We start from the raw sequence: 12,638 nt of genomic DNA, 5'->3' as shown, positions 1-12,638 counted from the left end.
CAACAGGTTGGATAGGATTTGTGGAGAGAAAGGAAACTTAGTGTTTTATGTGAACCTGATTCAGATACACCAACAGACATTTATCAACTTTTCAAATGATAATTCTCTTATTAGCTGTAATTATTGTAATGAAGCAACACGCAGATTCCCCGCCTGTACAAGTAACCTTGAGGAAAACAGCTGCAAGTAGAAATTCATCCTGGGTTGTTCAACGAAACCCATTACAAGGGATTGTCTGCTTGTTGGACTCTGCTTTTGTTGCAATGCAATAAATGCCTTGGGTTTACTTCCTATGGATGCTACATGACCTGCTGAGTTTCTCCAACATATTTGTGCATTGGACTTTTTTTTTCCACTTCAGCAACTGCAGACCTTTGCTTCTGTTAAGGTTATTGGAACCAAATCTGGAAGCAGCACATCCATCTCAATATTCAATCTTTGGTGTAAGAAATTGGAAAACTTGCAACCAGGAGAAAGGTTGTGAAACAAAACAAACATCACAATGCTCATGAGATGTTATCCATAGGTTCCTTTATGATTATAGTATTGAACGAGGAAAACGTGACTCTTTTACTATGTGGAAAGAAGAGAAAAATGTAATATAAATTGAAGCCCATTAGTAAAAAGATAGAAAATTGTTTAGACGAACACACTATCCAATTTTATTTATTTTTCAATACATTATAGTTATTTATTCTACTCTGCTGTTACAGATCTAGGAAGTGTTTATATTTAATGTAATCCACAGCATACAATGTAGAAATTTTAACACTACATTCAACAGTAAAAGAGTTGATGTACTGTTTTCAAGGAATTCCTCTTTCTTTATTAGCCCCAAATTAAGTTTAAAAGTTCATTCATCATTTTAAAATGATAGAAATAGTCCAAGTATGAATTATGCTACATGACCTTCAAAATTTTCTTCAGGACCACCCTCAAATATTGATGGTTCAACTATGGTCAGTGGATTGTGCAGTTGAGAATCTGAATTTCTTTTGGAAGTCATGTTTAATGAGACACAAGTTCCTTCATTTTCAAGAGCATTTGATGATTCATAAATTGTGTTATTTTCAAAGCACTGGTCACATTCAGAATCAGATTTGATGGTTGATTCTGGACTGGCCTTGGGGGATTTGAATACAGATGAAACAGCATCATAACTCAGAGATTTCTGCCTTTCGGAAGCACTTGTTGTATTAGAGCCATCGCTTAACTCAGTAGTAACTAACTTTTCAGTCATACTTGTTATTTCATTTCCTGAGTGAGATTGGGATATTGGTGAATAAATATCTATCGTTTGGGCATTTGTTTCCAAGGGCGAGAATGGTGGACTTCCACAATTATTCGTTTGTTCCACTTGCATTTCTTCAAATTCTGTGGGTTTTTGGTGTTCGCTGGTCAACTTTGGAAAGGTAGTTTGAGGTGGAGTCCCTTGATCTTTTAATTGGTCTGTATGGAAACAAAGCATTTTATATCAATGAAACAATGTGTAATATGAAAAACTGAAACTATAAGCAGACAAAGACAATTGGGCACAAATCAACAATCTGGTGTTGCTATCTGCTACTTTATTTCCCATTAGTATAAATAATCTAATGCCTGATCCTAAACTGTTGTGGTGCTGTTGTTTTCTATCTCTCATAAGTACATCATAAGTACCAATGATTGGTCTATTATAATTTTGGCCACTGCTCCCTGCTGCCACATTTGTCTATTCTCCTCATCTTCAGCTTTTTGTTTTGGTTATAAACTCATCATTTATCACAAATTTAAAAAAACCAAGCCTAAATGTGTTGAATTAGTTATTAACATTTACATTTCTTATTTTGCATCTTATATCTATTAAATAAAAGTCCAGAAAAGACATAGATCACAAGATTTGCTCACACAATTTGTGTTACATTTATAAATCAAGACAATATTTAAGGTCAATTACTTTTCATTAGAATGCTATTAAGTTTTTATGAAAAATCACAGATCTGAAACTTTAACTGTTTTTCTCCCCACAAATGCCACCGGCTCTCCTGAGTATAATCAGTACTTTATTTTAATCCTGATGAAATGTATTGATTTCACAAATAGCAAATTAAACAAATTAAACAAATGAAAAGGTAGCACACTTTTTAAAAATCCTATAATTTAACACCCTTTCTGAAACTAAATTTAAAAAAAGGTTTTCCAATTCTAAGCAACTATTCAAATTATTTTTTTCATTGTTTAACTGCAGAGAGAAAGATAAAGTAGAATGGCTGGCTTTAATAAAAAGACCAGGAGCTCTGAGTACAGGGAATCATGGTCTTGAAGTACAATTAGAGGAAATGTACCAGTGCAATATGTTTTTCCATGTTAAATTCTGAATTTGAAAAGTATAGTTGAAAGGCATTTGAGCTAAATTAAGATTAAAGCATAAAAAGCTAATTCTGCATGCAGTTCCTTTAGGACTAGAAACCAATGTGCTATTGATGGAAATATTATAAACTTAGTTCTAATTACCAGGAACAAGGCAATTTAATTAGATAAAACCACATGAGGCATGAAGGAATTCTTAAAAGGCTTCTGCTCAAGTTTTAGAATTACAAGTGGATGCAGCAATGGACACAAATATATGAACGACTAAAGTTGAACGACCAAAGGAATTGCTCGCACTAAGCATCCAAGACTCTCATTTGTAAAAGCAACATCTATTAATCTTTCTATCTATCTATCTATCTATCTATCTATCTATCTATCTATCTATCTATCTATCCATTTATTTATTTATTTTTATAGCGAAAATACTTGTCCTGCATATGTGTATATGTGTGTTATACCTTGCTGTATGTATGCATGTTTTGCATCAACGACCAGAAAACGTTGTTTTGCTGGGTTGTACTTGTACAATTAGATGACGATAAATTTGATCTGAATTTGAACTTGACTTGACCTTGTATCCAAGAAACAATGTCTGATTCTATCAGTTTAACATGGGGCGGGATTCTGAATAGAATAAGATAAATAAACATAAACAGTCTGGATCAGAAAGTTGATTTTGAGCTGGTACCCATAACAAACCTGAAGGACAAACATGATCAGTAAATGAGTGTAAAGCAGTAAATGAATGTGGAACCATTGTCAGAGGGAACTCTCAACTATCCAACCATTAAGTGAATGACAAAGAGCAGTCAACTCCGAAGGAAGGAAGACATTTATTGATATGGTCAATAATTGCTTCTCAATTCAAGATGTTGGGGATAAAGATGGGGAGAGTAATCTTATTGATTTAGTCTTTAACAGTAGGTTGAGATCTTGTAGGTAGGCAAAAAACATTTGAGTACCAGAATCTGCTTAGTAAAATATAATACATCTCAGGTTAAAAAATGCAAATGGAGACTAAACTGAAGATTAAATGACTAAACAATGTGGCACTTATTACAAGAAAAAAACTTGCATGAAAGCAACTGCAATGGAAAATTGGAGTTGTGAGAAAGAATTTAGGAGCAGGAATATTAGCAATGATAAAGCTCTCTCAGCTGTGTTCCAACCCAGAAATTGATTAAAAACCACAGTGGCCCTTTGAGAGATTAAGCATGGCAGGTTAGATAAAAGGATCAGGATATGGCTGACTTGCTGAATGGATAATTTGCAATGGTTTTCATTACTGAAGGTAATGCTAAGGTGAAAACAGTACTGCTGAAATTGATTTAGAAAAAGTAAGGGTGGAAATAGTATAAACCAGGATTAAAGCATTTCATACTGAACATGCAAGATATGATACAATTCATCCTGGAGAACTGAAGAAATCGCAGATATATTATATGAGCAAATGGCTTGTCGTTCATTAGTGCTTTGGGACTGGGGTCATTTACTGTCAGCCAGGAAGAGGCTTGTGAAATATTTAAAAAAAAAGATAAAACCCTGGCAATTAATAGACTTGCCAGTTGGACATCTGCTACAAGGGATGCAGTTTATAATCACCCAGAGAGTGGGAATTTAATAAGATATTAAATATGCTTTCCAAAATCACAATTATTGGTATGGATGAGGGCTTAACTGGAAATCGATTAACATAGTTGTTCTTGCTTTTGTATCCTTAGTAATATGATTGTTAGGTCAATGCAAAATAAATTAAAATATTGCTTATAACATCACTTCTAGTGCCATCCAGATATACCCCATTATCCTTCAACCTCCCATATGTTTTGAAGGGTGGGAGGAAACCAGAGCACCTGGCGGAAACCAACACAGATATGGGGAGAATGTAAAAAAAAATTCCTTATAGACAGTGCTGGATTCGGACCCGGGTCCTCTGGGTTTTATAATCCAGCAGCTTCCTCCTCTCTTTCTTGCCTCTTTTCTCCATTCCTTTCCTATTATATGTGCCTTAAGCTCCCACTAGATGTATCAACGCTTCATTCCTCGACTACCATTAATCCACCACCCATCACAACACAAGCAGGGAGTTCCACTACTTTGTATTCCAAAGAGAAGAATGATTAATATTTATGAATGACCTATTCTGGTATAATTGTATTTGAAGGATCTAAATAAATGAAAGTATATGACACAGCATATCATGAAATGTCATGTTTTTATTTCTACAGTTTAGTTCACTTACCATTCTGCAGCATCTGTGTTTCAATGCCATCAAATACAAGTGATTTTGGTCCGAACTCCCCAGGCACGATAGTATCAGTTAGTGTAATAGCCTCTCTCCCTCCTGTGGTCAGTAAAGATTGTGAAAAGTTAAAAAAGATGCAGTATAATAACTGATAATGAAAATGTTACACACCATAATTTACAGATTTTTTTCATATCTTGCCAATCAAAGTGTATAATTGAAATCAAATAAAGTACAATTTAATGTACTTTAATTCATTGATACTGCACAAGTGAATAACCAAAATTTAATATTCAAGTGAATTTTCATTTGTTAGTATTCAGAGTGTACCTGACTGTAAATATATTTCAGAGGTTTGGAGTCATGGATTAAACTCAGATCTAGGTAGTAGCATGTACTGGTTACCAGAACAATGAAGCACCTGAAATGTGCTTGGACAATAATAAATACAGTATTTACATATATTCTAATATTGTATATTGAGATAATTTTACAAGTTAATTACATAAATATTGTTTTTTTTTTCTCATTGGCAATTTAATTCGCTTGTGTATTGAACAATTTTTCAACCATTGTAATTAAGAGGTGGAAAATCATTTGGTCAAATGAGAGGTGAAGGTGCACGCCATAATGCCAATATGCTTACATGATGCAATACTTTAAAAAAATGCAAATATCCTCCTTAAATGCATTACTTATTCCCTTTTCCTCTCCTTGCCTTGTTTTGAATACATTGTGCATGCTGTATATAAGTAGCCAGGAAAATCAAGTTTTTCTTTCATCAGAAATCAAAGGACTGGTTGCAGTCTTTTTTTGTAAAATTTAGTTCAGTAGGTTACTGAGTGAAGAATTTAAAGTATTAACACCCAATACAAAACAATACATGTTTTGAGCAAACACCCAATGCATAATTTGCTCAAAACATGCAAATCGGTATTAATTCATACTGCTAAATGCATATATTAAATGCAACACTGCAATTATGCTGCGTGGATTTTAATGCTGTGTGCAGGAGTTGCACTTTGAGTGCGTCAGGTTAAGTTTTTAGGTGCAATTTTATATCAATAATGGAATTAAACAGTTAACTTTTATGCATGCCAAATCTCAATTAGTATAGTGCAAGGAAAACCTACTCCCTATTCCCACAGAGATATTGTAGCTCAGACCTGTTGGGTAGCAGGAAAGAGAAAAAAAGCCATTACTTTGAAGAAAGAGAAAAAATGTATTAATGAAAATTATTTCATACTTAGCAGGTTTGTTTCAGTGATTTCCACTAATGCTCAACTAACTTTGCCAGCATCATAATAATCATTTACTTCCACAACATCAAAGGCTTATGTGCACTCTATATGATGTGTAATGTTAATGATGCAAGACTCACAATTCATGCCATGACCTCAATATTATCTCTCAACTCCCAGTACCAGTGGAATTAGGCAACTCAATGAAACAATTTTATTTTGATACAATGAAGAAGAAAGGAGTGAGCCTGTTGGGGAGGTACTCTCATTCAGATTCACACACATTTTATAGATGACTTGCATGGCAGGGACTCCTGCAACCTCAAGCCCACTAGTATTACCTGCAAGATGTACTACTACTGGTGCCATAGGTATTCAGCTCAGGACTGGGACTGAGACTGATCTTTGTGGGTCAGGATGGTCCCAAGCAAATGGAGGGAGATTTCTCACCTGCAAATTAATGACCTTGTTCCCTATTTCTCAAAAATTGGAGACTGTTCACAGAGATTCATCCTGTTGATTTCCCTCTTTATTCCCAGCCAGCCTGTTAATTTGTCTGATAAGGGAAAAATGGAACCAAACACCAATAAGAGTTTCTGTTGTTAAAATTTACAAAGAATGAGAAAAGTCAATATGTCACAATTCTAAATGGTGCTCAGAAAAAAAGAAACCTGGGTATCTATGTTCAATGTGGAAAGGTAGATTGAGAAAGTAGTTACAATAAACTCAGGTCCCTGAGCTTTATTAATAGAGAAATAGAATGCAAAAGTGAACAAATTGCAATGATCTTTTATAAAAGGCTGGTGCAGCCACAACTGGAGTACTGAGTCCAATTCTGGCTACCAAACTTTAAGAAAAAATGGGGTGTGTAAACCATCTATTAGTTCCAGGATAAGGGATACAGGTAGTCCAATAAGCCTTCAGTTCCTGAAAAATGTTCACAAACTGATTTTTCCGTAAGTCAGAAACATCCATTTTCTTTTGCAAATACATAATGTATTGCTTTACACAATCTTGCTATAATTCTTTCATTTCATTGAATGATTACCCTAGTGCTATCGATAATTAAACAAATGGAATACAGGTATATACTGTCTCCAGTCATTAATGAATACCATGAAACATCTGATATCATCTTTAATACTAATTCGAAGAAAGATTTTAAATTGTATGGGATAATTTGCATAAAGTCATATTTCTAAAAGTCAGTTCATTTGTAACCTGGGGAGCACCTGTATATCTTGCTGATGAATATCAAGAACAACAATTTGGGTGCTCCAGTGTTGATGTTTACACAATAGATCACTGCTTAAGGAGGTTGGATTGATTTCCAAGGGAAATTGATGAATAATCATCATACTTTATCAAATGTTTATAACATCTGTATAAACGTAGGAGTAAAATGATATCTCTATTTCATTTTAAATATTAACCTCATTATAAATGCAGTTGTAGAAAGGAGTTGATGAAATAGAGATATCATTTTACTCCTACGTTTATACAGATGTTATAAACATTTGATAAAGTATTAAAATAGCATTTTAATATATTGCTTTTCACCTCATTCAGATCTGTTGAGGTATATTTTCCTGACTGTGAGCAAGGTGAATGATAGGATCATAGATTTTTTAAAAATGAATTCAGTTCAATTAATCAGAACAAATGATGAATGGACATAGTCTACAATACTTCACTTGGTCCAAGAGGCATTCAACACTAGTTGCTGAAGACTGAATACACAGGATGGTCAGGATCGCTAAGATTTTATGAAAAAAAGATGGGAGAGTTCTATACTTGTGAAATCAATCTGCTTGCCTAACCTAAGGTCATCTTTCACAATCCTGGACTCAAGTTAGCAGATTTGGTAAGGACAATTCACAAAAGTGCTGCAGAAATTCAGCAGGTCATGCAGTGTCCATAGGAAGTTTCGGGCCTGAGCCCTTCATCAAAGTATGAGCATTTTTTGCTCATACTTTGATGAAGGGCTGAGGCCTGAAAAGTTATATATCTTTGTTTCCTTTAGACACTGCATGATCTGCTGAGTTTCTTCAGCAGTTTTGTGTATTGCACTACAATCACAGTGTCTGAGCGTCTGCAGACTTTCCTGCTTAACTAGACTTGGTAATCATTGCTTGCAAGACATGATTAGGTTTACACTTGAATAGTTTAGCTTTGCACTTCAGGCAGAAGATTCTGAGGAGGTGGTGGGATCTTTGGACACTTGATATCGCTGAAGGGTCTCTCTTTTGCTTTTCTTTCTCTTCTTTACTGGGTGCTGGATTAATGGAGGCTCTACAGGTGTACCTTGGCTGGTTGCATCACTATCAGGTATGGAGGTGCCAACGCGCAGGAGAAGAAAAATCTCCAGAGGTTGTTAACTCAGCCTGCGAAATCACAGGCACCAGTCTTCACTCCATCAAGGACATCTACAAGAGTATCTTAAGAAAACAGCCTCTATCCTCAAGAAGCCCCACCACCCAGGCCATGCCCTCTTCACTAGGCTACCATCAGGAAAATTGTGCAGGAGCCTGAAGACAAGCACTCAGCAGTACAAGGACAGCTTCTTCCCCCTGCCATCAGAATCCTGAATGATAAATGAGGCAAACACAGTGCCTTACTTTGTTTTTTCATGCACTATTTTTATTCCTTTTTAAAAGATGGTTTATATAAATGTTTGTACTGTGATTCTGCCACAAAGCAAAGAATTTTGTGACTTGTTCATGACAATAAATTCTGATTTTGATTTTCTTTGTGAATGTTTACAGGGCAAACAAAAGGAAACAAACTTTGTGTATTTTGTATACATGACATTAAGGAACCTTGAACCTCAAGTTGATTTTTCCCTGAAACTACTGGCTAGAATGTCTCATGCCATACATGACAGATGTGTGATAATTTATATTGCATGGTTTCTCCCGACACAGTGCGATTGCTCCAACATCAATAATTACCCTTTAGTGTGCATGTTGAAAAGAACTTCTCAGGTATGCAATCTTACATCTTATTTTAAAGTGCATATTCAGTTCAATATTGTTCACACAATAAATAACTAATTGCAAAAAAACTCAATGGAAGATTGCCTCAAAGTAACCATTAGACTGGGAAGAAATGCTGGAGAAGTGGAAGTTTTCTAGTTGATTTATAATCGATTTAAATTGAATCTAGTGTTGACATGATGTCTCTTTGGAGCTGATGATTCACATTAGTTTGCTGTGCATAAGAACTACTGCAATTTTCTAAGTGTATAGTGAAATTACGTCTGCTATTTTGAGGAAATTTAAGTGGATCCAGGTCACACTGGAATGATACCTGCACGTCATGCAAATAATCTCAGACTAAAGTAAAACATTCTTGAAGCACCTTGATGTTATTCCTGTAAGCAATTTTTCTTGGTGAGAGCAGAAATAAGAGAGAAGGCATAGGACAGCCATTCATAATATTCAATGCTCCCATTGAGCAAAAGCTCAAAATATGCTAAGAACACCTGAACATCTGCTGAATATCTGATCCCAACTTTCCAACAAACTGAGGAAAAGATGATGTCTCATTAACTTCCTCCTCCAGTGGAGTTTCTAGAGTTTTCACTTCTTGTTGGAAACATGCTGACTCAACGCTCATCAAAACCTTGGACCTTTCTGATTTTGAGATACTTCCCCTTGCAACCATATATCACATTGACCTGAAACAACATACAAGGAGCAGCATTCTTGCCATAATTTCTACCCTATACAAATCCCAATCTCTTCCATTTCCTTTACTGACCAACCTCCTGACCTCTCTTCCCACACCATCTTTTATATTCCCCACTTATCCTTTTCTGTATCTTCACTTTTTAGCACTTCCCATTGGTCATACCTCATTGACCCAGCTCTCTACAAACCCTGGTCCAGAAGACTCTACACTTCAGGCAAGTGCATAAATACTACCATTCCCATTTGCAGAAAAACACTGTGTTCCCTCCCCCAGCTGTGAGAAACAATGTCTCCTTACTAAGAAGGATGTCTGACACTCCCCATATCATTCTGGCACAGAAAAACAGCCATCAGCTCTGTCCCATCAGAAACCAACCCATGCATTAATATGCCATTCCACTGAGTCAAAATTTTCCACTGGCCTGCGATTACAAACAGCTTAAATTGCCAGTATACGATAATTAGATCATCCCATGGGAATGCTGTGCCATTATTCCGGCAAAACAGTTCTAAAAATAAATGCATTCATGATTCCAGTAAAGTGGTTGAGAACAGAATTTTAAATGGAAATGTTAAGTATTCAAATGTGTATTTATCAAGGTGCAATTTTGGAGCCCAGATCCGTACAAACAAAACTTCAAATATGTATTTAGAAATGGCCCAGGACAAAGTACAGGACACCATTCAAAAAAAAAGCACATTATTGTGCAACGTAATGCATCATTAACTTTACAAAGTATTAAATATACACTGAATGAAATAGTGTTGGCAGATAACAGTGTGTAAGCAAACATACAATACAGCCACTTCCAAATGCAGAAACATAAAGGATTGGCAGAAAGTGCAGATATGCTTTTAGTGGTCATAAGCAGATAAAAATATGCAAAACAACAATTTTACAGTGTCAGTTTCAATGACAAAACATAAAAAGCTGGTCTATTTCAGATTCTCCAGCATACCAGATCTAAATTAATTTTAATGGATCATATTTTAAAATAACTTCACTCCTGAACTGTTTCGAGACAGAATCTACAAAAACAAATTGAAAAAAAATTGCCACAAAGTTAACATTAAAGAAACAAAGAAAAGGTTTTGCTTGCTGGCACTTACCTGGGAGACTCCACAAACCAGAAACTTCCAATGTTCTTAGCTTTTTTTCCAGCTCAGCAACACGATTGCCTAGAATCCTGCAGGGATGAGAAGAGCTTCAGTGACACACGTTGAACAATGCTGCTTTCTAAACTAGAGAACAAGAATTCAAGAAAAAGATGTTGGAATTTGCATCTTGAGTCTGCTCAATCCTTCAACAAGATCATGGTTGAACCTACCTTTCAAGATCAGTTTTTCCTCTCCATAACTACCCTTCATATTCTGCGCACAAGTCTATTTTGAATCCAAACCATCAATTCACCATGGATCCTATGCATTTTTACCTTCTAGATCAGCATCCTATGAGGTACCTTGTCAAAAACCTTACTAAAGTCCATACAGACAACATTCACTGCTTTCACCTTGTCTACATGTATCATCACTTTAATAGAACTATGCACCTGTACCCCAAGTCTCTTAGTTTTACATCACTCCCCAAGCCCTACTATTCATTGTGCAAGCCCTGCCCTGGTTCAACATATTGAAATGAAGTACCTCTCACTTGTCTTTGTTAAATTCCACCTCCCATTCCATGGGCATTTTCCCAGATCATTTAGATCCTGTTGTGATCTTATATAATCTTCTCCACAGTCCACCATACCACCAACTTTGGTGTCTTCTGCAAATTTGCCAGAGAATAATATAGGTTTTGAGCAATACCCTTTGTATCTTTATATAAGATAACCCCCCCCCCCCCCAAAATATGGCACTTACCACTGACCAGTGGATGCTGTTAAAAGCAAATCACAATATTTTAATACTGCAGATCCAGCTGCAACTCAACATTCCTCTCTTTACTTGGATCCTGGACATCCTAAAGGAAAGACCACAGTCTGCCCGGGACAGAAGCAGAATGTCAAGCGCTGTCATACCGAGCACTGGCACACCTCAGGATTGTGTGTTCAGCGTGCTCCTATTCACACTACTGACACACGACTGCCTCGCCAGATCCAGCTCCAACAGCGTCATCAAGTTTGCAGATGACACATCAGTAGTTGGTCTCATCAGCAACAACGAGGAGTCTCACTACGGAGAAGAGGTGGAAAATCTCACGAAATGGTGCGAAACCAACAACCCGAGCCTCAACATGGAAAAGATGAAGGAGATGATCGTGGACTTCAGGAGGACCAAGAATGACCACCCTCTACTTCACAATAACAACTCTGTAGTACAGGGAGCAGAGTTCCTTGGAGTTCACTTAACTAGCAACTTATCGTGGACACTCATCTTCACCTCACTTGTCAGGAAGTCACAACAGTGACTGCACTTCCTGAGAAGATTGAAGCAGGCAAGGCTAACAGCCACTATTATGTCAACTTTCTTTAGGAGCTCTATCAAGTGTATCCTGGCCAGCTGCCTCACAGTGTGGTACAGTTGCTCCATAGAAATCAATTGGAAGTCAATCCACAGGACTATAAGAGTGGCAGACAGGATCACTGGAGTATCCTTCCCCCCATTGACGTGATCTACCGAGGTCGTTGTCCAAAGAGGGCATGTGAAATCATTGAGGACCACTTTTCACCACACATCCGTAGAAATTTGCCAGGGTTTCTGGTGTCATACCAAGCCTCTGCAAACTCCTGAGGAAGTAGAGGTGCTGACATACTTTCTTCACGAAGCCATTAGTGTGTTGGGTGCAGATCCTCCGAGATAGTGACCACCAAAGACTTAAATTTACTCATCCTCTCCACCTCTGATGACAATCAGATGACAATAAACTTGACTTGACATAAAGGTTTTAATTTTATTAGCAGATTTTAACATAAACTACCATTGGCTCCTGTAACAGGCCATTTAAAGCCTGTACAGAGCCCACAGCAGTCAGACTGGGTGGATGGACCCCATAAGGGATCGCTGAGACTTTGTTCATAACTAACAGGATATCATTGTTTCGGAGCTGACAGGAAGATAGTGTTAAGACTTCGCCGTAAAAGTTCAGATTTTATACTTGGTGTATAA

At 36.6% G+C, this 12,638-nt stretch overlaps 1 protein-coding gene across 2 annotated transcripts in view; it reads right to left on the bottom strand.

The window, feature by feature from the left end:
- Window positions 1–645: 645 nt before the first annotated feature.
- ccdc149a (coiled-coil domain containing 149a) overlaps window positions 646–12,638 on the bottom strand; it is a 114,503-nt gene continuing 102,510 nt past the window's right edge. For both annotated transcript variants that reach the window (XM_069922816.1, XM_069922817.1), the window contains exons 10-12: window positions 10,641–10,717; window positions 4,595–4,696; window positions 646–1,449 (exon numbers count right to left, since the gene is read on the bottom strand). In XM_069922816.1, the coding sequence (XP_069778917.1) occupies window positions 896–1,449; window positions 4,595–4,696; window positions 10,641–10,717 (733 nt within the window). In that variant the 3' untranslated portion in view covers window positions 646–895. The remainder of the gene's footprint in view (window positions 1,450–4,594; window positions 4,697–10,640; window positions 10,718–12,638) is intronic.

Source organism: Narcine bancroftii, chromosome 3 (assembly GCF_036971445.1).
Source record: "Narcine bancroftii isolate sNarBan1 chromosome 3, sNarBan1.hap1, whole genome shotgun sequence".
In the NCBI taxonomy this organism is placed as follows: Eukaryota; Metazoa; Chordata; class Chondrichthyes; order Torpediniformes; family Narcinidae; genus Narcine; species Narcine bancroftii.
This window is presented reverse-complemented; position numbering and strand designations above follow the sequence as displayed.